The sequence below is a fragment of the Erythrolamprus reginae genome, chromosome Z, assembly GCF_031021105.1.
Source record: "Erythrolamprus reginae isolate rEryReg1 chromosome Z, rEryReg1.hap1, whole genome shotgun sequence".
In the NCBI taxonomy this organism is placed as follows: Eukaryota; Metazoa; Chordata; class Lepidosauria; order Squamata; family Dipsadidae; genus Erythrolamprus; species Erythrolamprus reginae.
The window spans coordinates 100,761,523-100,778,383 of NC_091963.1; the positions used below are offsets into that span (position 1 = coordinate 100,761,523).

At 39.8% G+C, this 16,861-nt stretch overlaps 1 protein-coding gene across 1 annotated transcript in view; it reads left to right on the plus strand.

Annotated features, from left to right (window-relative positions):
• Positions 1-16,512, plus strand: part of MAP3K14 (mitogen-activated protein kinase kinase kinase 14) — a 30,619-nt gene extending 14,107 nt beyond the window's left edge. The window contains exons 9-15 of the mRNA XM_070729698.1: positions 1,945-2,108; positions 4,102-4,252; positions 6,728-7,057; positions 8,873-8,979; positions 11,432-11,576; positions 14,067-14,167; positions 14,697-16,512. Of these exons, the coding sequence (XP_070585799.1) occupies positions 1,945-2,108; positions 4,102-4,252; positions 6,728-7,057; positions 8,873-8,979; positions 11,432-11,576; positions 14,067-14,167; positions 14,697-14,876 (1,178 nt within the window). The 3' untranslated portion in view covers positions 14,877-16,512. The remainder of the gene's footprint in view (positions 1-1,944; positions 2,109-4,101; positions 4,253-6,727; positions 7,058-8,872; positions 8,980-11,431; positions 11,577-14,066; positions 14,168-14,696) is intronic.
• Positions 16,513-16,861: the final 349 nt, after the last annotated feature.

Below are 16,861 nucleotides of genomic sequence, written 5' to 3' on the forward strand. Positions count from 1 at the left end.
CCTGAGATACCATGTACTGCACTAACCCATATTTAACGAATGTGTTGGGAGCAGGGATGGGGATTTGTTAGGTGAGATGGTTCATTTAATGCCCTCTCGACCTTCCATTATAATGACAGGCTCCTGCAAGGATTACCTGTATGCTTTTTTGGTAAACAAATTGTAGAAAGTATTAGCTGTTTGATGTTTACCAGTACAGTGGTTCACTTTTTAAGGCACTAAGCTAGAAACCAGGAGCCTGGGAGTTCTAGATCCAGCTTAGACATAAAAGCCAGTTGGGTAACTTTAGTCCAGTCACTTTCAGCCCACAATGTAAGGCTTGGACAACAAGCTGATTGAAATTGTTTGGTTGAAATAATTTCTGTTTCAACCAAAATAAGTAGAGCCTGCACCTGCAAGAAAATACTAGGCAAAAAGCCTAACTGAGTATATATTTTTTCTTTTAAAAAAGTTATTAAGGTAACTGTTTTTTGGTGAAATTATTCATATGTAAGTTAATATATGTAGTATGTACAATATATCCTAACATCTCTCCCTTACCTATCACCATTTATTTTTTGCTCAGTTTGAAATTGTTATACATTGCAATCACATTATAAAATAATTGTAGATATTACAGTATAATTTTCCCAAGAGAAGTTTCTAACAATTTTGAATATAAAACTGTTCAAGTTACAAGTGCTTTATTTCAAGTTTGGAACAGGCAAGGGATGGGTTGTACTTCACAAAGACTGGAAAGAATGTTTTCGGAAAACAACTGGCTCAACTAAACTTTAAACCAAAATTGAGGGCTGGAAGGTGACCAGTCTTTAGGATTTCCAGTCTTTAGGATCTCCAGGACCTAATTCCAAGCAAAAACCTCTAGGAAACAAGGCAAATAGCAAAGTAAGGAGGGATGGGAAGAAAGACAAACTCAAACACCAAATAGGAGACAAAGGAAGCATATCCAGAGTTAGGCATAAAGATCTCAAGTGCCTATATACAAATGCTGAAAGTCTGGGGAGCAAACAGGGTGAATTTGAACTATTAATACATGAAGATAGATACAACATAGTTGGAATAATAGATGGGATGTAACCTACAACTGGAACATACTAGAACATATTGTTGGAAAGATACAAATTCTTTAAAAAAAACACCCCATCCACTGTATGCAAAGGACCATTATATTTCTAGAGTTGCATGAAACCAAAAATGAAAACTCCTAGAATGCATATGGGTCAACATAAAAGGATAATTTTGCAGCAGCAATAGTGCTAACTACCCTGTTGGCTGCCACAGAAAGGAAGGGGTTAAGCTATTTTCCAAAGCACCTGAAGGCCAGACATGGAATAATGGATGGAAACTCATCAAGGAGAGATTCAACCTGGAAATAAGGATGAACTTTCTGACACTGAGAACAATCAATCAGTGGAACAGCTTGCCTTCAGAAGTTGTGGAAGCTTCATCACTTGAGACTTTCAAGAAGAGATTGAATTGCCATTTGTCAGAAATGGTGTAGGGTCTCCTGCTTGAGTGGGGGGGTTGGACTAGATGACCTAAAAGGTCCCTTTCAACTGGATGGCAAGATGAAGGGAAAGAAGCAACAATATTTCAGAGATGTGCTGATTAGATTATGAAGCTAGCTCCACCCAGCTTGGAGAATACCTCTTTCAGATTTGACACTTTGTGAATTCAAAACATTTTAGGTGCCCCTATTCCCCAAGTGATATTTCTCAAGAGAGTTTCTAACAGGGTGAATCTGAATTAGAGTTTTCTGAAGCCTGACCCTGCTCCTCAATTGTAATACTCCGATATTAACTTTTTTGTGTAGCGTCTGGTCTTCTACTTGAAGGGCTCTTGGGCTCTAGCATTTATTAATTTAAGAATGTCTCAGCATGGTTGCTTGTGTGGAACAGGGCCCAGCGGTACCTTAAAGAACCAGTTTCCTCTATTCCAATTTAGGGGATTATGTCCCAGGCACTGAGACACACTTGGCTCCTGAAATCATAATGGGAAAGCACTGTGATTTCAAGATAGACATCTGGAGTAGTTGCTGTATGATGCTGCACCTGCTGAATGGGTACCATCCTTGGATCAAGTACTATAATCACCCTCTGTGCCTCAAAGTAAGTCACCCATTAGTAAATGGGAAAATTGTTGGTTGCTTTATCTGAAAGACAAAACAGATTGTGGCATGAAATGCTCCCCCAATCTAAGAAATGTATCTTTGGTTAGTAAATACTGTGTTCCCTCGATTTTCGCGGGTTCGAACTTCGCGAAGTCTATACCACGGTTTTTCAAAAATATTAATTAAAAAATACTTCGCGTCCCCCCCCCCCAATACCATGGTTTTTCTCACCTGATGACATCATATGTCATCGCCAAACTTTCGTCCACCTTTAATAAATATTTTTTAAAAATAAACTTTAATAAATAAACATGGTGAGTAATAATCTAAGTGGTTGCTAAGGGAATGGGAAATTGTAATTTAGGGGTTTAAAGTGTTAAGGGAAGGCTTGTGATACTGTTCATAGCCAAAAATAGTGTATTTACTTCCGCATCTCTACTTCGCGGAAATTCGACTTTTGCGGGCGGTCTCGGAACGCATCCCCCGTGAAAATCGAGGGAACACTGTACATATTTTTGTTGGATAAAATCCAAAAAGGTTACCATTCAACACAATGTACTTATTTTAGATTAACTGTTGGTACAAGAAGTTACGGGTCCCACCTCAGGATTACTTCGATTTTTTCAGATCTCTAGAATTTGCAGTTTATAACAAAATACACAATCTGTGTCTTAATTGATTGCAAGAAATCAGCAATATTTGCTAAATGGTAAGATTTTTATCATAATGATAAATTCAAAATGAACAACAGTCTATAAAAAGGGGTTTCTGATTCATTTTGAAACTATTTTTGTCTATAATTCTGAAGGATTGATATTCCAGAAGGATTCACTGATAGAAAGCAATTAAAAATATATAGAATTGTAATGATGCTGTGATTGTGGCTACAGCTTATCCAGTCCAAACAAATATCTTCAATAATTTATCAATATTCCACCTGTGTGTATATTATATTTGTGCATAGGTGGATGGGGCATTGCAGATGGTTCATGGACTGTACCTGCCCTGCTGTGACACACTATCATGCTATGTTAGTAACTTAGTTTTGTAGCATGATAGTTTAATTGCTAACTGTTTTACTGATGTGTTGGATGTTCCCATTTGTTTCATGACCCATTTTTACTCTAAATTACATGTGATAGAAACAACTATTGGAATGAAAGGAATGAAAATTATTGAAAATGTTGCAGATAACAATGCTTATGAACCAAATGAATGTTGGATTTTTTTGAATAATACTCTGTAGATAAATTGTTTGGAGGAAATTTTAATGCTTGTGATTTTTTAAATAGGATTTTTTAAAAAGTGCTATTGCTAACATGTTGTAAACCGCCCTGAGTCTAAGGAGAAGGGCGGCATAAAAATTGAAATGAATGAATGAATGAATGGATGAATGAATGAATGAATGAATGAATAAATAAATAAATAAAAATAATTTTTGTTGTATAAGTTGCATACTACTTAGGTTATAGTTGGCTATTATAAATGCAAAAAAATTTTTTTTAAACAATTAAAATGTAGTGTAAGTTTCTCTTTTAGTTTCTCAAAGAAAATAATTATTTCATCTTTTCTCTGGAGCCTAAAAGGATTCTAATTTTTGTCTCCTTAGTTCAGTCTGAGGAAACAACATTTCTGTAAATCTGAGACATCAAATTATCTTTGGATAGCACTAGCCCTATTTGCAAGCATCTCAATATTTTGTACCTTTTGAGTATTGCCTTTATGGCAACTTGTCAGTCTACAGTGTGTGTCTGGTAGAATTTATACGCACATGGATATTTTTTGTAACAGAATATTGAAGGTTTTTGCTCCTATTGCAGTTATCTGTCACATAGTATTTTATATGCCTCATTTTTTTAAAAACGAGAAATTGATTTCTATTTCATACACATACAATAGTAGTAATTATCTGTTAAATAGTTGCTATGTAGGCCTGTAGCTTTCTGATTGCTTTTGATCAGTATTAATTGTTCTGTGTCTCTGCATTGCAGATAGCCAAAGAACTGCCTCCTCTGAGAGAAATTCCCCCCTCCTGTCACCCATCCACTGTTCAGGTCCTTACCTCTGGCCTTGAGAAAGATCCTACAGAACGAGCTTCTGCAGCAGAGCTAAGGAAGAAAGCCAGCATAGCACTTAAGCAAGGTGAGATTGCTTTGCCTGTCAGAACATGCGCTTGGCTGGCAATTTCTTCCTTTCTTGCATCTGTCCCTACAGTCCCCTGGCTCTTTTATTTTGTTCCTGACATTTCTCTTTATGTTGCTTCCATGAATGATTGTCACATTTGGTTGTGTTAGAGAAAACATGGAAGTCAGGTTTTGTTTAGTAATGTGTGTGCTATAAATTGGAAGAAAATGAAAGTACAGCAGGTCCCAGGGCAAACATTGTCTGTAAATGCATTGTCTGTAAATGCATTACCTTCACTAGTGCCATATATGAAAATCAGGTTCACATGTAAAGGTTCAATTTAACTCAGGGGTCTCCAACCTTGGCAACTTTAAGATTTGTGGACTTCAACTTCCAGAGTTCTCTGGGATCTTCTCAATTAACAATCAGTACCTGATTAGAACTAGATAAGGTTCAAAGTGGGTTGGACGTATCTTGTTTGTCACTACATAATGATTCTAATCTAATTCTTTGTTTTACCTCCCTTTGGCTCTTCCAATCCTTTTACCTAGTCACATAAAATTCGGCTAATTTGTTCTCCGCATAATATTTCTGGTATCTCTCTCTCTCTCTCTCTCTCTCTCTCTCTCTCTCTCTCTCTCTCTCTCTCTCTCTCTCGTGTGTGTGTGTCTCTCTTTCTCTGTCTCTCTCTCTGTCTCTTTCTCTCTCTGTCTCTCTCTGTCTCTCTCTCACACACACACACACTGAAACTGGGTAGAAAACATTGTAATTCAGTGTATTTGGTAGAACCCTAAAGAATATTTCCCACTTTCCCAGACACTTCAAATATTCTTTTCATTCTTTTAGTATGTCGCCACTTTGGTGAGATAGCTTAAAAAGCAATGGGCAGAATCTTTTTTGTTTATTTTGCCCTTACATCTAAGTGCAAAATTCTGAAGTTGCATATTAGGAAATGTATTACTTAGTGCTGGCAAAAAAATAGTCCTATGGCTGGTTAATAAAGCAGATCAAGATAAAGTCCCCTTCAAGATGACAAATAAGAATCATTATAGTTGGGTAATTCCTGTACTGTGAGCAGGGGGCTGGTTATCAGCAGGTTTCTGGCTACAAATCAAAGAAAGGCCTGTATTTGCCCTGATAAAAGCACAAAATGATTTAGCTCATGGTAGTGGTCTGTACCCTGTGGAATAGCCTTTCCAGTTGTTCCTGTTGGCAACAATTTTGGTAGTATTTTAGAAAGCACCATGGGTCTTCCTGAGCTTAGTGATATAGCACTGAGATGAATAGTCAAACTCATTCCTGATTTCCATCTATATATGCTATGTCTTTTGACAAATAAGACCAAGTGATTTATTTATGGCCTTCTGGTTTTGTTTTGTTTGAAAATATAATAAAACACTTTAGAATTAGCATTAGCATTTAGACTTATATGCCACTTCACAGTGTTTTACAGCCCCCTCTAAGCACTTTACAGAGAGTAAGCATATTGCCTCCAACAACCTCATTTTCTCATTTTACCAACCTTGGAAGGGTGGAAGGCTGAGTCAACCTTGAGCCTACTGATCTGCCAAACTGCTGGCAGCCGGTAAAAAGCAGAAGTAGCTTGCAGTACTGCACTCTAACCACTGCACTGCCGAGGCCCTGCTGCTATTCTGCTGTACTGTAGAAAGTGAAACTATATCAGAGTAGTCATCATTTAATCAGTATATTTATTTTAGAATGTACTTAAGCTTTCCCTCTTTATAAGAGGGAAGCGCCACAGTGGCGCAGTACAGTGCAGTGGCTGCCAGCAGTTTGGCAGATCAAATCTAATCAGGCTCAACGTTGACTCAAGGTTGACTCAGCCTTCCATTCTTCTGAGGTGGATAAAATGAGGACCCAGATTGTTGGGGGCAATAGGCTGATTCTGTAAACCACTTTGAGAGGGATGTAAAGCACTGTGAAGCGGTATATAAATCTAAGTACTATTGCTATATAGTCTGGAGGACAGAAGGAAAAGGGGGGACCTGATCGAAACATTTAAATATGTTAAAGGGTTAAATAAGGTTCAGGAGGGAAGTGTTTTTAATAGGAAAGTGAACACAAGAACAAGGGGACACAATCTGAAGTTAGTTGGGAGAAAGATCAAAAGCAACATGATAAAATATTATTTTACTGAAAGAGTAGTAGATCCTTGGAACAAACTTCCAACAGACGTGGTTGATAAATCCACAGTAATTGAATTTAAACATGCCTGGGATAAACATATATCCATCCTAAGATAAAATACAGAAAATAGTATAAGGGCAGACTAGATGGATCATGAGGTCTATGTTTCTATGTTTCTAAGCTATAATGGATTGCTGCAGGGAATTTAAAAGAACTAAGAACATTTAGATATATCACCTGAAATTTGGAGCCATCATACCTTGTGTTAAATGTGTACTGGTGGTTGAACAGGAGTCCCAGTGTTCTTGGGGTGTTTTTATCACAGATTTTGCTTTTGGTTTGTAGTGGGAGGACTGAAGAGTTCTTGGAGCGAGGAATACAGAGAACCTAGATGCCTGCAGTCAACACAGAAAGCTATTCTTGCAGAACTACAGTTATCCATACCTGAACTCCCGGATAGCCAAAGGGTGTTGTCTAGAAGCCCTAAACCTCCACTGCCATGTCAGGACCTGACTGAGAGAAAGCAGTTAATTAACCCAGATGTGTGCAAGGAATTACTACCACCATGTGACTCCCTTCTACCATCCTTCCTGGTACCAGCCAGTACTAGGAAATACAGCATGACAGAATGGAGGACTCCAAGCATTGACCATGACCTTCAGCAGCTGGAGTTTGGTAATTCATTCATTTCCTTTGTTGTTTTTTTATATAACTCAAGGTAGCAAACATATCTAATACTTCCTCCTCCTCCTATTTTCCCAAAATAGGAGAAGGAAGGAGAGAGAGAGAGAGAGTGACCAGCCCAAGTTGGCTTTCATGGCTCGTGGGACTAGAATTCACAATCTCCTGTTTTCTAGCCTGATACTTTAATCAGCAGACCAAACTGGCTGTCTTATAATTAAAACTGCTTTTTGGTTTGCTATCTATTTTACTGACCTTTCTTTTTCCCCAAGCTTTTTGTACAGCTGCCCACATCATAGAAGCTTTTTCTGAATGATGCTGTATATAGCATTTCTACCAGTTTGTTATTAATTTAGTTGAAGAAGCCATATAATACTTGTGAGTTTAAAGGAAGGAAAGGGTAATGACAGTAGCAGAATAAAAGGAACCTGCAAATACCCAGACTTCCATGAAGGAAATGGAGTATGTTGGAATGTGAAAGTAGCAAGGGACTTCTTATGGTAGGCTTTTTATAGAGTGGGCATATGTAAATTTAATAGTAGAATCAGGAAATGAAAGGATCCTTTGAAAACCTTGGGCTAGAATCTCTGTTAAAAAAAGTTAGCGTAAGCAAAATATTCTTTAGATGAGTCAATAAGAAAAATTGGTAATCTATTTTCACTCTTTTATTTAAGTTGAGAAAAGGATTCATGATTAAAGTAACTCAGTGTTTCAGAAATTATTTGGAAGAAGTGTTTCACACTTTGCTTTGGCATAATACCTTCTTACTTTTCATTAAAACATATCTTTGATTTTTAAGTTTCAATGTCGTAGAATATTGAATAGTAGGAAGGTGCTTTGCTCATGCTTGCATGAAATCTAAAGCCTGTCTTTTTGAAGCACCTGAATTTCTTAGTTATAACATCTGTGAAAAAGTGCAGAGAAGAGCAACAAAGATGATTAGGGGACTAAAACATATGAGGAACGGTTGCAGGAACTGGGCATGGCTAGTTTAATGAAAAGAAGGACCAGGGGAAACATGATAGCAGTGTTCCAGTATTTCAGGGGTTGCCACAAAGAAGGAGTCAACCTATTCGCCATAGCACCTGAGGAAAGAACAAGAAGCAATGGGTGGAAACTGAACAGGAGAGAAGGAGAGAAGTAGCTTAGAACTAAGGAGAAATTTCCTGACAGTCAGAACAGTTGACTAGTGGAACAGCTTGCCTCCAGATGTTGTGAATGCTCCAACACTGGAAGTTTTTAAGCAGATGTTAGATAACCACCTGCCTGCCTAAGCAGGGTGTTGGACTAGAAGATCTCCAAGGTCCCTTCCAACTCTGTTGTTGTTGTTGTTGTTGTTGTTGTTGTTATTATTATTATATTTAACGTCTTGTTCTAGCAGGATTCAGAAGAATCAGATTCTGCTCTAGTATATGCCAATGGGAAAAATACTATGTCCATTGTTCAATTTTTTTCAGTTACATATAATTTATTATTGGAAGCAGAATCAAAACTATAATCGTTGTAATTTTGAAATGATAATGATGAGGATAATGCAGTCCTAGTCTGCTTTAGTAACGAATTCAGAAACAAGATGATGGTTTTTCGAGATCAGTTTAGGGCAGGGGTAGGCAAAGTTGGCTCTTCTATGACATGCGGACTTCAACTCCCAGAATTCCTGAGCTAGCATGATTAGCTCAGGAATTCTGGGGGTTGAAGTCCACATGTCGCAGAGGAGCCAACTTTGCCTACCCCTGGTGTGGGTAATCATATATGCTGATTGTAGACAATTTTCAACATCTTCATTTTAGTCCATTCTTGTTTCCATAGATCTGATTCTGAACAACCTATCTCAACCCTTTTCACTGGAAGAACAGGAACAAATGTTGTCATGCTTCAGCTTGGATAGCTTCCTCCCATCAGATGGTAGTGAAAAGGTAACTTACATGAGATTGGACAATTGCTGTTTTGAAATTGTAGCAGATTGTCCAAGTCAGAATATTCCAAGACGGATTGTAAAAAATTTCTATTCAGAACAATTTGAGAATAATTGAATGCCTTGTACATTCATATCTTTCACTGTGTGTTCCTGCTTCAAGTTTGTGTCCTGTCCATGCTACGAAGGAAAACTGTTTTTAAAAAAAAATAGAATGCCAATCTAGATTCTATTGAGAAAAGCATATTTATTTTCTCCACCCGATAATAGAAGAAATAAATAATAAAATGAGTGACTGATGTAATATACTCAGTTGCTCACTTAATCTTCCAGGTCAAAGAAGGGACAAGTAGTCCTTGACTTGACAACCACAATTAGGACCGGAATTATGGGTGTCGGCACTCGCGCAGACACAATAGTGTGCTTGCATGCATTTTCAGTACCCAAGGGAAAAAAGGTTCGCCATCACTGTCCTAGAGGATAATAGTAGCTGGCTAGCTGAAGGCCCTGAGCCTTTACTTCAGCCCCTGCTTTGATGCTTCTGCCCAGTACTGTGCAAGGTGGGCAAAAGAATAGACGGGCAAGAGATAAGCAGGAGTGGGAGTCAGTGGGGAGTTGTGTGAGCAGGCTGCCAATAATCCAAATTCTGATCACATGACCATGGGATACTGCAGTGGCCATAACTTCAGGGAACAGTCATAAGTCCATTTGTTCAGTAGTGTTGTAATTTCAAATGAGCACTGAATGAATAATCATAAACTTCAGCATTTCTTTCCAGTCTCTTTCCCATTCACTTCAGATCATTCCCAGGACTTTGTGAATTTCTGGAAAACTACAAGCTCTGCTCACTGCAATTCAATTGCATCAGTACAGTGTAGTTTTATGTTGTTGGACTGGGAAAGAGAAAATGGGTTCAAATCCTCAACTGTGGAATCAACTGGGTTGATTTTGGCCAGTTACTCAATCTCAGCCAAAATGTAAAGATCTGCCATAATAACTGTAATCTAAATACAGTGATCCCCCGATTATCGCGAGGGTTCCGTTCCAAGACCCCTCGCAATAATCAATTTTTCGGGATGTAGTGGTGCGGAAGTAAAAACACCATCTGCGCATGCGCGCCCCTTTTTCCATGGCCGCACATGCGCAGATGGTGGAGTTTGCGTGTGGGCGGCGGGGAAGACCCAGGGCCGCCCAACAGCTGATCTGCTCCGCAGCGCGGCAGCAGCGAGGAGCCGAAGATGGGGTTTCCCCGTTGCCCAGGCAACGGGGAAACCCCATCTTCGGCTCCTCGCTGCTGCCGCGCTGCGGAGCAGATCAGCTGTTGGGCGGCCGAAGGAACCTTCCCTGGGTCTTCCCGCCGCCCAGGCAAAGGGGAAACCCCAAGATCGCTTGCCGCTTGCCCGTTCGGCCGCCCGCCCGGCTGCTCGCTTGCCGCTTGCCCGTCACCCGCCCACCCAGCCGCTCGCTTGCCGCTTGCCCGTTCGGCCGCCCGCCCGCCCGGCTGCTCGCTTGCCGCTTGCCCGTCACCCGCCCACCCAGCCGCTCGCTTGCCGCTTGCCCGTTCACCCGCCCGCCCGGCTGCTCGCTTGCCGCTCGAGAGCAAGAGGGGGAGAGATAGAGAAAGAGAGAGAAGGAAAGAAAGAGATGAGAGAGGGAGGAAGAGAGTGTGAGAGAGGAAGAAGCAAGATAGAGAAAGAGAGAGAGAAAGAAAGATGAGAAAGGAAGGGAGTGACATCATCGGGTGGAAAAATCGCGATATAGCCTTTTGCAAAGATCGAGATCGCGAAACTCGGGGGATCACTGTATAACCAAATATAACAAATAGTATCCTATAATAAAAAGGTATAGATGTTCCTAGGGAATGTTCACATTTTTTCTTTTATATCACATCACCCTTCAATCGTTGAGCTGGTTACCCCAGAATCTTACAAACAAAACCGAGCTATTCTTCTTTGTATGCCCCCCTTCTCCTCTGCCTATGCATAAATGTTGGCTGGTGCATCTTTCTCATTTAGAATGTTTCAGTATTGAGGCATGGCCCGGCACTTGGACATATGATCAACTTCATGAACAATTGGTTAAATGTTCCATTAGCCATAACTATAACAAAACACACGTGCATACTGAAATAAAACCTTTGTCCTCTCTCTGCTTGTGTGTCTCTCACACATAGTTTTTCTTCAGCAGAATACATTCCTTCTCATGCTTAAAAGTATTCACATTTCCTTTTTACTCCATATATTAGGTGTCAAATGCAAGCCCATGTACAGATTTCCAATCTCTAGCGTTTCTTGAGAAGTTTATGTGTGTGTTTGGAGTTATTGCAAGGGGGGGGGGGGGGAATACAGATTGAAGAAAGGAATGCAAAAAAGAGAGAGAGAATGTAACAAAGAGATACCTCTGGTAGCCAAGACCCCCAAAACTGTAGTTGCTCCTCCTTTTTGATTCTTTAGGGTTCATTGAAAATGTCCCACAGTCTGAAGGACACCATGAGTTCAGGTGTACATTCCTGGAACAGCCAAGCAGATGACCAGAGCACCAGCTGGAACAGCTGGCTGAATCGTAGCAGGAATACAGATATGCCCACTTATGTTAACGGTAAGATATGGTTATAGGATGATAGCCATAAATTATTGAATAGACTTTGTCAAATATGATTGTTTAAAAAATCAAACTAGTTACTACTTGAATTATGAGCTAGAACAATAGGATAGCAGCTTGGAAGATAATTATTCTTTCCTAATATTTACAATTTTTTTCTAGTAACAATCTAACTTATGTTTCTGGAAAATGTTTATTTGATAAAGTTAAATGGTTAAGAATTTGGCTGTTTGAAAGACATTTTAAAAATGCACCATGAGCTTTCAAAGATATATCTGGTAAAGTCGTATGTTCAGTTACACTCTGCACCATTATTACACAAGTTGTATTTTGGAGGATTAATTTGATTATAGAACAATTACAATATTCCTGGTCAATCCAGTACGTTAATAAACCTCATGCCTGAACATAAGTAAAAGTGAGATTTTGGCTTTCTTAGGAGAATATCTATGCGTGCACAATTATTGGGAAATGATTAGTGTGCAGAATTATTATGCAACTAAAGAAGAATGAAAATTTGCCCATCTCATTTGTTTATTTGCATCTGCTAGAGTGAGAATAATAAACAACTCAGAATGTGCAAATAAACATTTCTGATAGTTCACAAAAAATATTAGTGACTCATGCAGCCATCTTTCTTTTCAGTAAGCCGTCATAAGCCTTCTATTCATGGAGTCTGTCAGTTTCTTGATCTGTTGATGACCATCATTTTGTGCAGCAGTAACCACAGCCTCCCAGACACTATTCAGAGAGGTGTACTGTTTTCCTTCACTGTAAATCTCCCATTTAAAAAGGGCCCACAAGTTCTCAATAGGTTGCAGGTCAGGCGAGGAAGTGGGAGGGAGGCAGGTCATTATTCATTCACCTTTAAGGCCTTTACTAGCTAGCCACCCAGTGGAGCATTTGAATGTATGTAATGGAACATTGTCCTGCATAAAAATCATGGTCTTTTTAAAAGATGCAGACTTTTTCCTGTATTACTGCTTGAAGAAAGTATCTTCTAAAAGCTGGCAGTAGATTTGGGAGTAGATTTTGAATCTATCTTCAACCCCAAAAGGCCCAACTAGCTCATCTTTCATAATACCAGCCCATACCAGTGTTTCACATCCAGTTGCCAGTATCTGAGTAGAAATGGAGTTCTCTGTTATTGATCCAGTTACAGGCCCATCCATCTGATCTGTCCAATCACTCTCATCTCATCAATCTATAAAACCTTTGAAAATTTTGTCTTGGCCCAGACTTGCCATTTCAACTTAGGTGTTTTATTCAGTGATGGTCAGGTTTCAGCCTCCCTTCCCATGGCCATATCCCTGAGCACTGAATACTTTGTATTGATGAGCATTCAAGATGGGTTGCAGTTTTGGAATATGACAGCACTGGAGGATAATGGATTCCTGGTAGCTTCACATTTGATTCTTCTCATATTGTTGGCAATTAATGTGCATCTTTTTTTTTCTCAACACATTTCTTGCAACCCTGTTGACTATTTGCAACAAAATGTTTGATGGTTCTGTGATCACACCCCAATATCTTAGACATTTCAAGAGTGCTACATTCCTCTGAAAGACTCTTTTCAGTTTTTTGACTTTTCAGAATCAGTTAAATCTCTTGTGTGTGTGTGTGTGTGTGTGTGTGTGTGTGTATCTATTTGCCTGAGGAAAAGAAGCTGCCTAATAATTATGTATACTTTGATATAGGGTGTTGATCTCCTTACGCCACACCCTCCCTCATTACACAAAAACACATCACCTAATATGTTTATATCCACTAAGTATTCTAGTTTATACAGCTTGGAAGTGGAAAATATACATAAAAATGATAATATCAAAATACTCACTTGCCTATAAATTGCGCATACTGTGCATTTTCAAAATAATTGTAAAATTTGTATGTTTAGCAGAATTTAAAAAATGCCACAACAAAAGTTAATGAAATGAAATGAGTTGCTCAAAATATATTTGTGGCTTTCAACCTCTTTAGATTCTCATTCTTACACTAACCAGGATTTGGACCAGGTGATTTGAATCAGGTTTGCCCAACCCATGATCTGAATTCAGCCCTGGACAGCTAGTAATGCAGCCCCAGGAGATAATAAAAAATAAAGGAAGTTTGTTACTTACAATATATACATTAACTATATTATATATCTTAAGCATGGCCTAAAATTCATCTTCACTAGGTACAATTCAGAGAAGCCAGAAACGGTGGAACACTATAGTCTAAATCCATATTTCTCAGTCTTACCAACTTTAAACATGTTTGGAGTTCGAATTGCAGGATTTTCCAGCCATCATGCTGTGATTTGAGAGCCACATCTTTTTGCACTAGTATTCTCTGGGCTGAGGAGCATCTTATATTTAATGAAGGGAGTTTAATCCAAGGATGGGTAGAAGGAAAATTGAGAGCTATTAATCTCTACAGAATAGGTTCTTTGCAATAAAATCTGAACAAAAAGTTCTTTTCTCTCTCTATTTTATTTGCTCTCAGGGGTGAAAATTGAGATCTGCTTGCTTAGTGGGGAAAGCCTCCACATCAGAGAATTCCGTGGAACTAAGGTGGGAGACGTTGCCACTGGAATCAGCAGCCAGGTGGGTGTTGCGCTGAACAGTGTTTATCTATTAAAACAGCTTTTGGTGAAGGAAATTTAAATTTTGCAAAGGCGAGCAACTTTTCCATGTCAGAGGGTACTCAGTAATATTTTTTATTTCTTAGATATTTTGAAGTGGGTGGGACTACAGTTTTCTGTCCAATCTGAGGATTTGAGATGCCGTAGCTCGGCCCCAATTGGGAAAATTAGTCTTGATTGGGGAGGGGCAGGATGCCTCTGAAATATTTAAAATGCCCATTTATTCGTATTTTTACTATCCTATTTACTACTTTATTAAAACATAGTACATGAATTATTTCATCCTTAAACCCATTCCAGGCCTAGATATGTAATAATCCAGAGGTGTGCCATGGGTCACAAAACAGGGATCTGGTGGGTTCACAGGATGATTTAGCAGATTTAATTAGGTATATATAGTATAATTATAGTATAATTGGGTATATAGTAATACATCCCTATAGTAGAGTGGGTTTCGTTTACCGGCTTTTTGTTTTGTTTTGTTTTCTTAGATACCAGCCCCTGCATTCAGCTTCTTCACAAAAGAAGGTGATCCCGTTCATTGTGATATGGTGGTCCCTGACTCAGGCATTGAGCTTCAGTGCACTTTGGCTCCTGATTGCAGTTCTGGCTGGAAGTGGAGGGTCAAACATGGTCAGTTAGAGAAGCGACTTATATTGAAGCAAATGTGACTCTGACGAAAAATCAATCAAGAAATTTGATTGGTGACAGCTGGTTGCTAAAGGAGATTATAGGTTCCTTGCTTGCCACATCCAATGCCTACGGAAGGTGTTGTGGGATAAACGTCTATGCAGAATTGAAAGGTTGAACTGCAATCAACCTCAGAAGTTTGGAAACATTCTTCCGTAATCCCACTAACAAGGACTATCCCAATGGTGCATTTTTGGGGTGATCATCTTTTAAAGTGCCCTTTTCAGTTTGAACACTGAATACAGCTTTTGAATTCCTTAGAGGAATATATGACCTCCAGATATAATAGCCAGTGTGCAATGAGTGCATAACCAACATCTTCATCACTCACACAGAAACTCTTTTACCATATGTTATTTAATTTTATTCCTGTACAATTTACAGTGACTCATATTTTATATATTTTACACACACACACTCACAAACACACACGTTCACAAAACCTTATCTAGCATGTTCTGAGTTATATCTAGAGTATGTTCACTCATAATTGTTTTTTGTTGAAATTATATGGGAAAAAAAATATCCAGTTGACAAAATTGGGGTGTGGGGTTTAAAATGTGTGATTGTTATTCCTCTCTCAAGGAAAATGACATTTGTGTTTTAGGGCAGTAGACCAACCTGAGTTAAGTTGCATTTGAAATCTTGCTTGGATGTCCTGCAATTGTAGTTGTGCTCTAAGACAGAGGTCCCCAACCTTTTTTGCACCAGGGACCGGCTTTCAACTAGACCAGTTTTCCATGGCCCGGTGGGGGGGGGGGGAGCTAGCTGTCAGCGGCGCCGTAAAAGGGGCGATCAAGAGAGGAATGGGTGAATGAATGGACGGAGGGTGGGAAGGAAGGAAGGAAAGAGGGAAGGTACAGGAACAGAAGAAGGGTGCAAAGAAGCAAAGAAAGGTGTGAAAGGGGAGAGTAAGAGAGGAAGGAGTGAAAGAAGGGAATGAGGGAGGAAAGAAGGGAGGAAGGAAAAGGAAAGCAAGAAATGGAGGGAGGAAAGGAAGGGAGGAAAGGAAGGAAGGAAGAAAGAAGGAAAGAGGGAAGGGACAGGAACAGAGGAAGGAAGCAAGGAAACTTATGAAAGGGGAGAGTAAGAGAGGAAGGACTGGAGGGAGGGAGGGAAGAAGGTAGGAAGGAGAAAGAAAAGAAATAGAGGAAGGAAAGGTAAAAGAGAGAAAGAAAAAGAGCAAGAAAGAAAGAAAGAAAGAAAGAAAGAAAGAAAGGCAACTTCAAAGAAAGGCTCACTGAGCATCTCTCACTCTCTCTCTCTTTCTATCCCTCTTTCTTTCTTTCTCTTCCTTTCTCTCTCTCCTCTTCCTTTATCTCCTCTTTCTCTCCCCCCTCTCTCCCCCTTTCCCTCTCTCTTTCTCTCTCCCTCTCTTGCTATCTCTCCCCCCTTTCCCTCTCTTTCTCCCTCTCTTTCTCTCTCTCCCCCCTCTCTCTTTCTCTCTCTCTCCCCCTCTTTCTCTCTCTTCTTCTCACTTTCTCTCTCTTGTTTTCTTTCTGTCTCTTTTGCTTTCTCTCTCTCTCTCTTTCTCTCTTGTTTTGTTTCTCACGCTCTTTCTCTCTCTTGTTCTCTCTCTCTTGCTATCTCTTTCTCTCCCCCCTTTCTCTCACTCTCTCTTTCTCACTTTCTCTCTATCTTGCTGTCTGTTGCTTTCACTCACTCTCGTTCTCTCTCCGTTCTTCTCAGCGGTGACGCGCGCACGCCCTGCCCGCCTCACATTTGCCGAGAGGACTTTCGCCCCGGGCTCTCAGCAAGGGGGTTTGCATGAGAGGCGGGGCCGGCGGAAGGTGATATTCAATGTCGGGGGCGCACGGGCGGTCTTGCGCGCGCTCCCTATCTCCCTGCTAGCCCACTCGGAATACGTATTCAAAATAAGAAAAGCCTTTGCCGGCGAAGGCTTTTCTTATTTTGAATACAGTATTCCGAGTGGGCTAGCAGGGAGATAGGGAGCGCGCGCAAGACC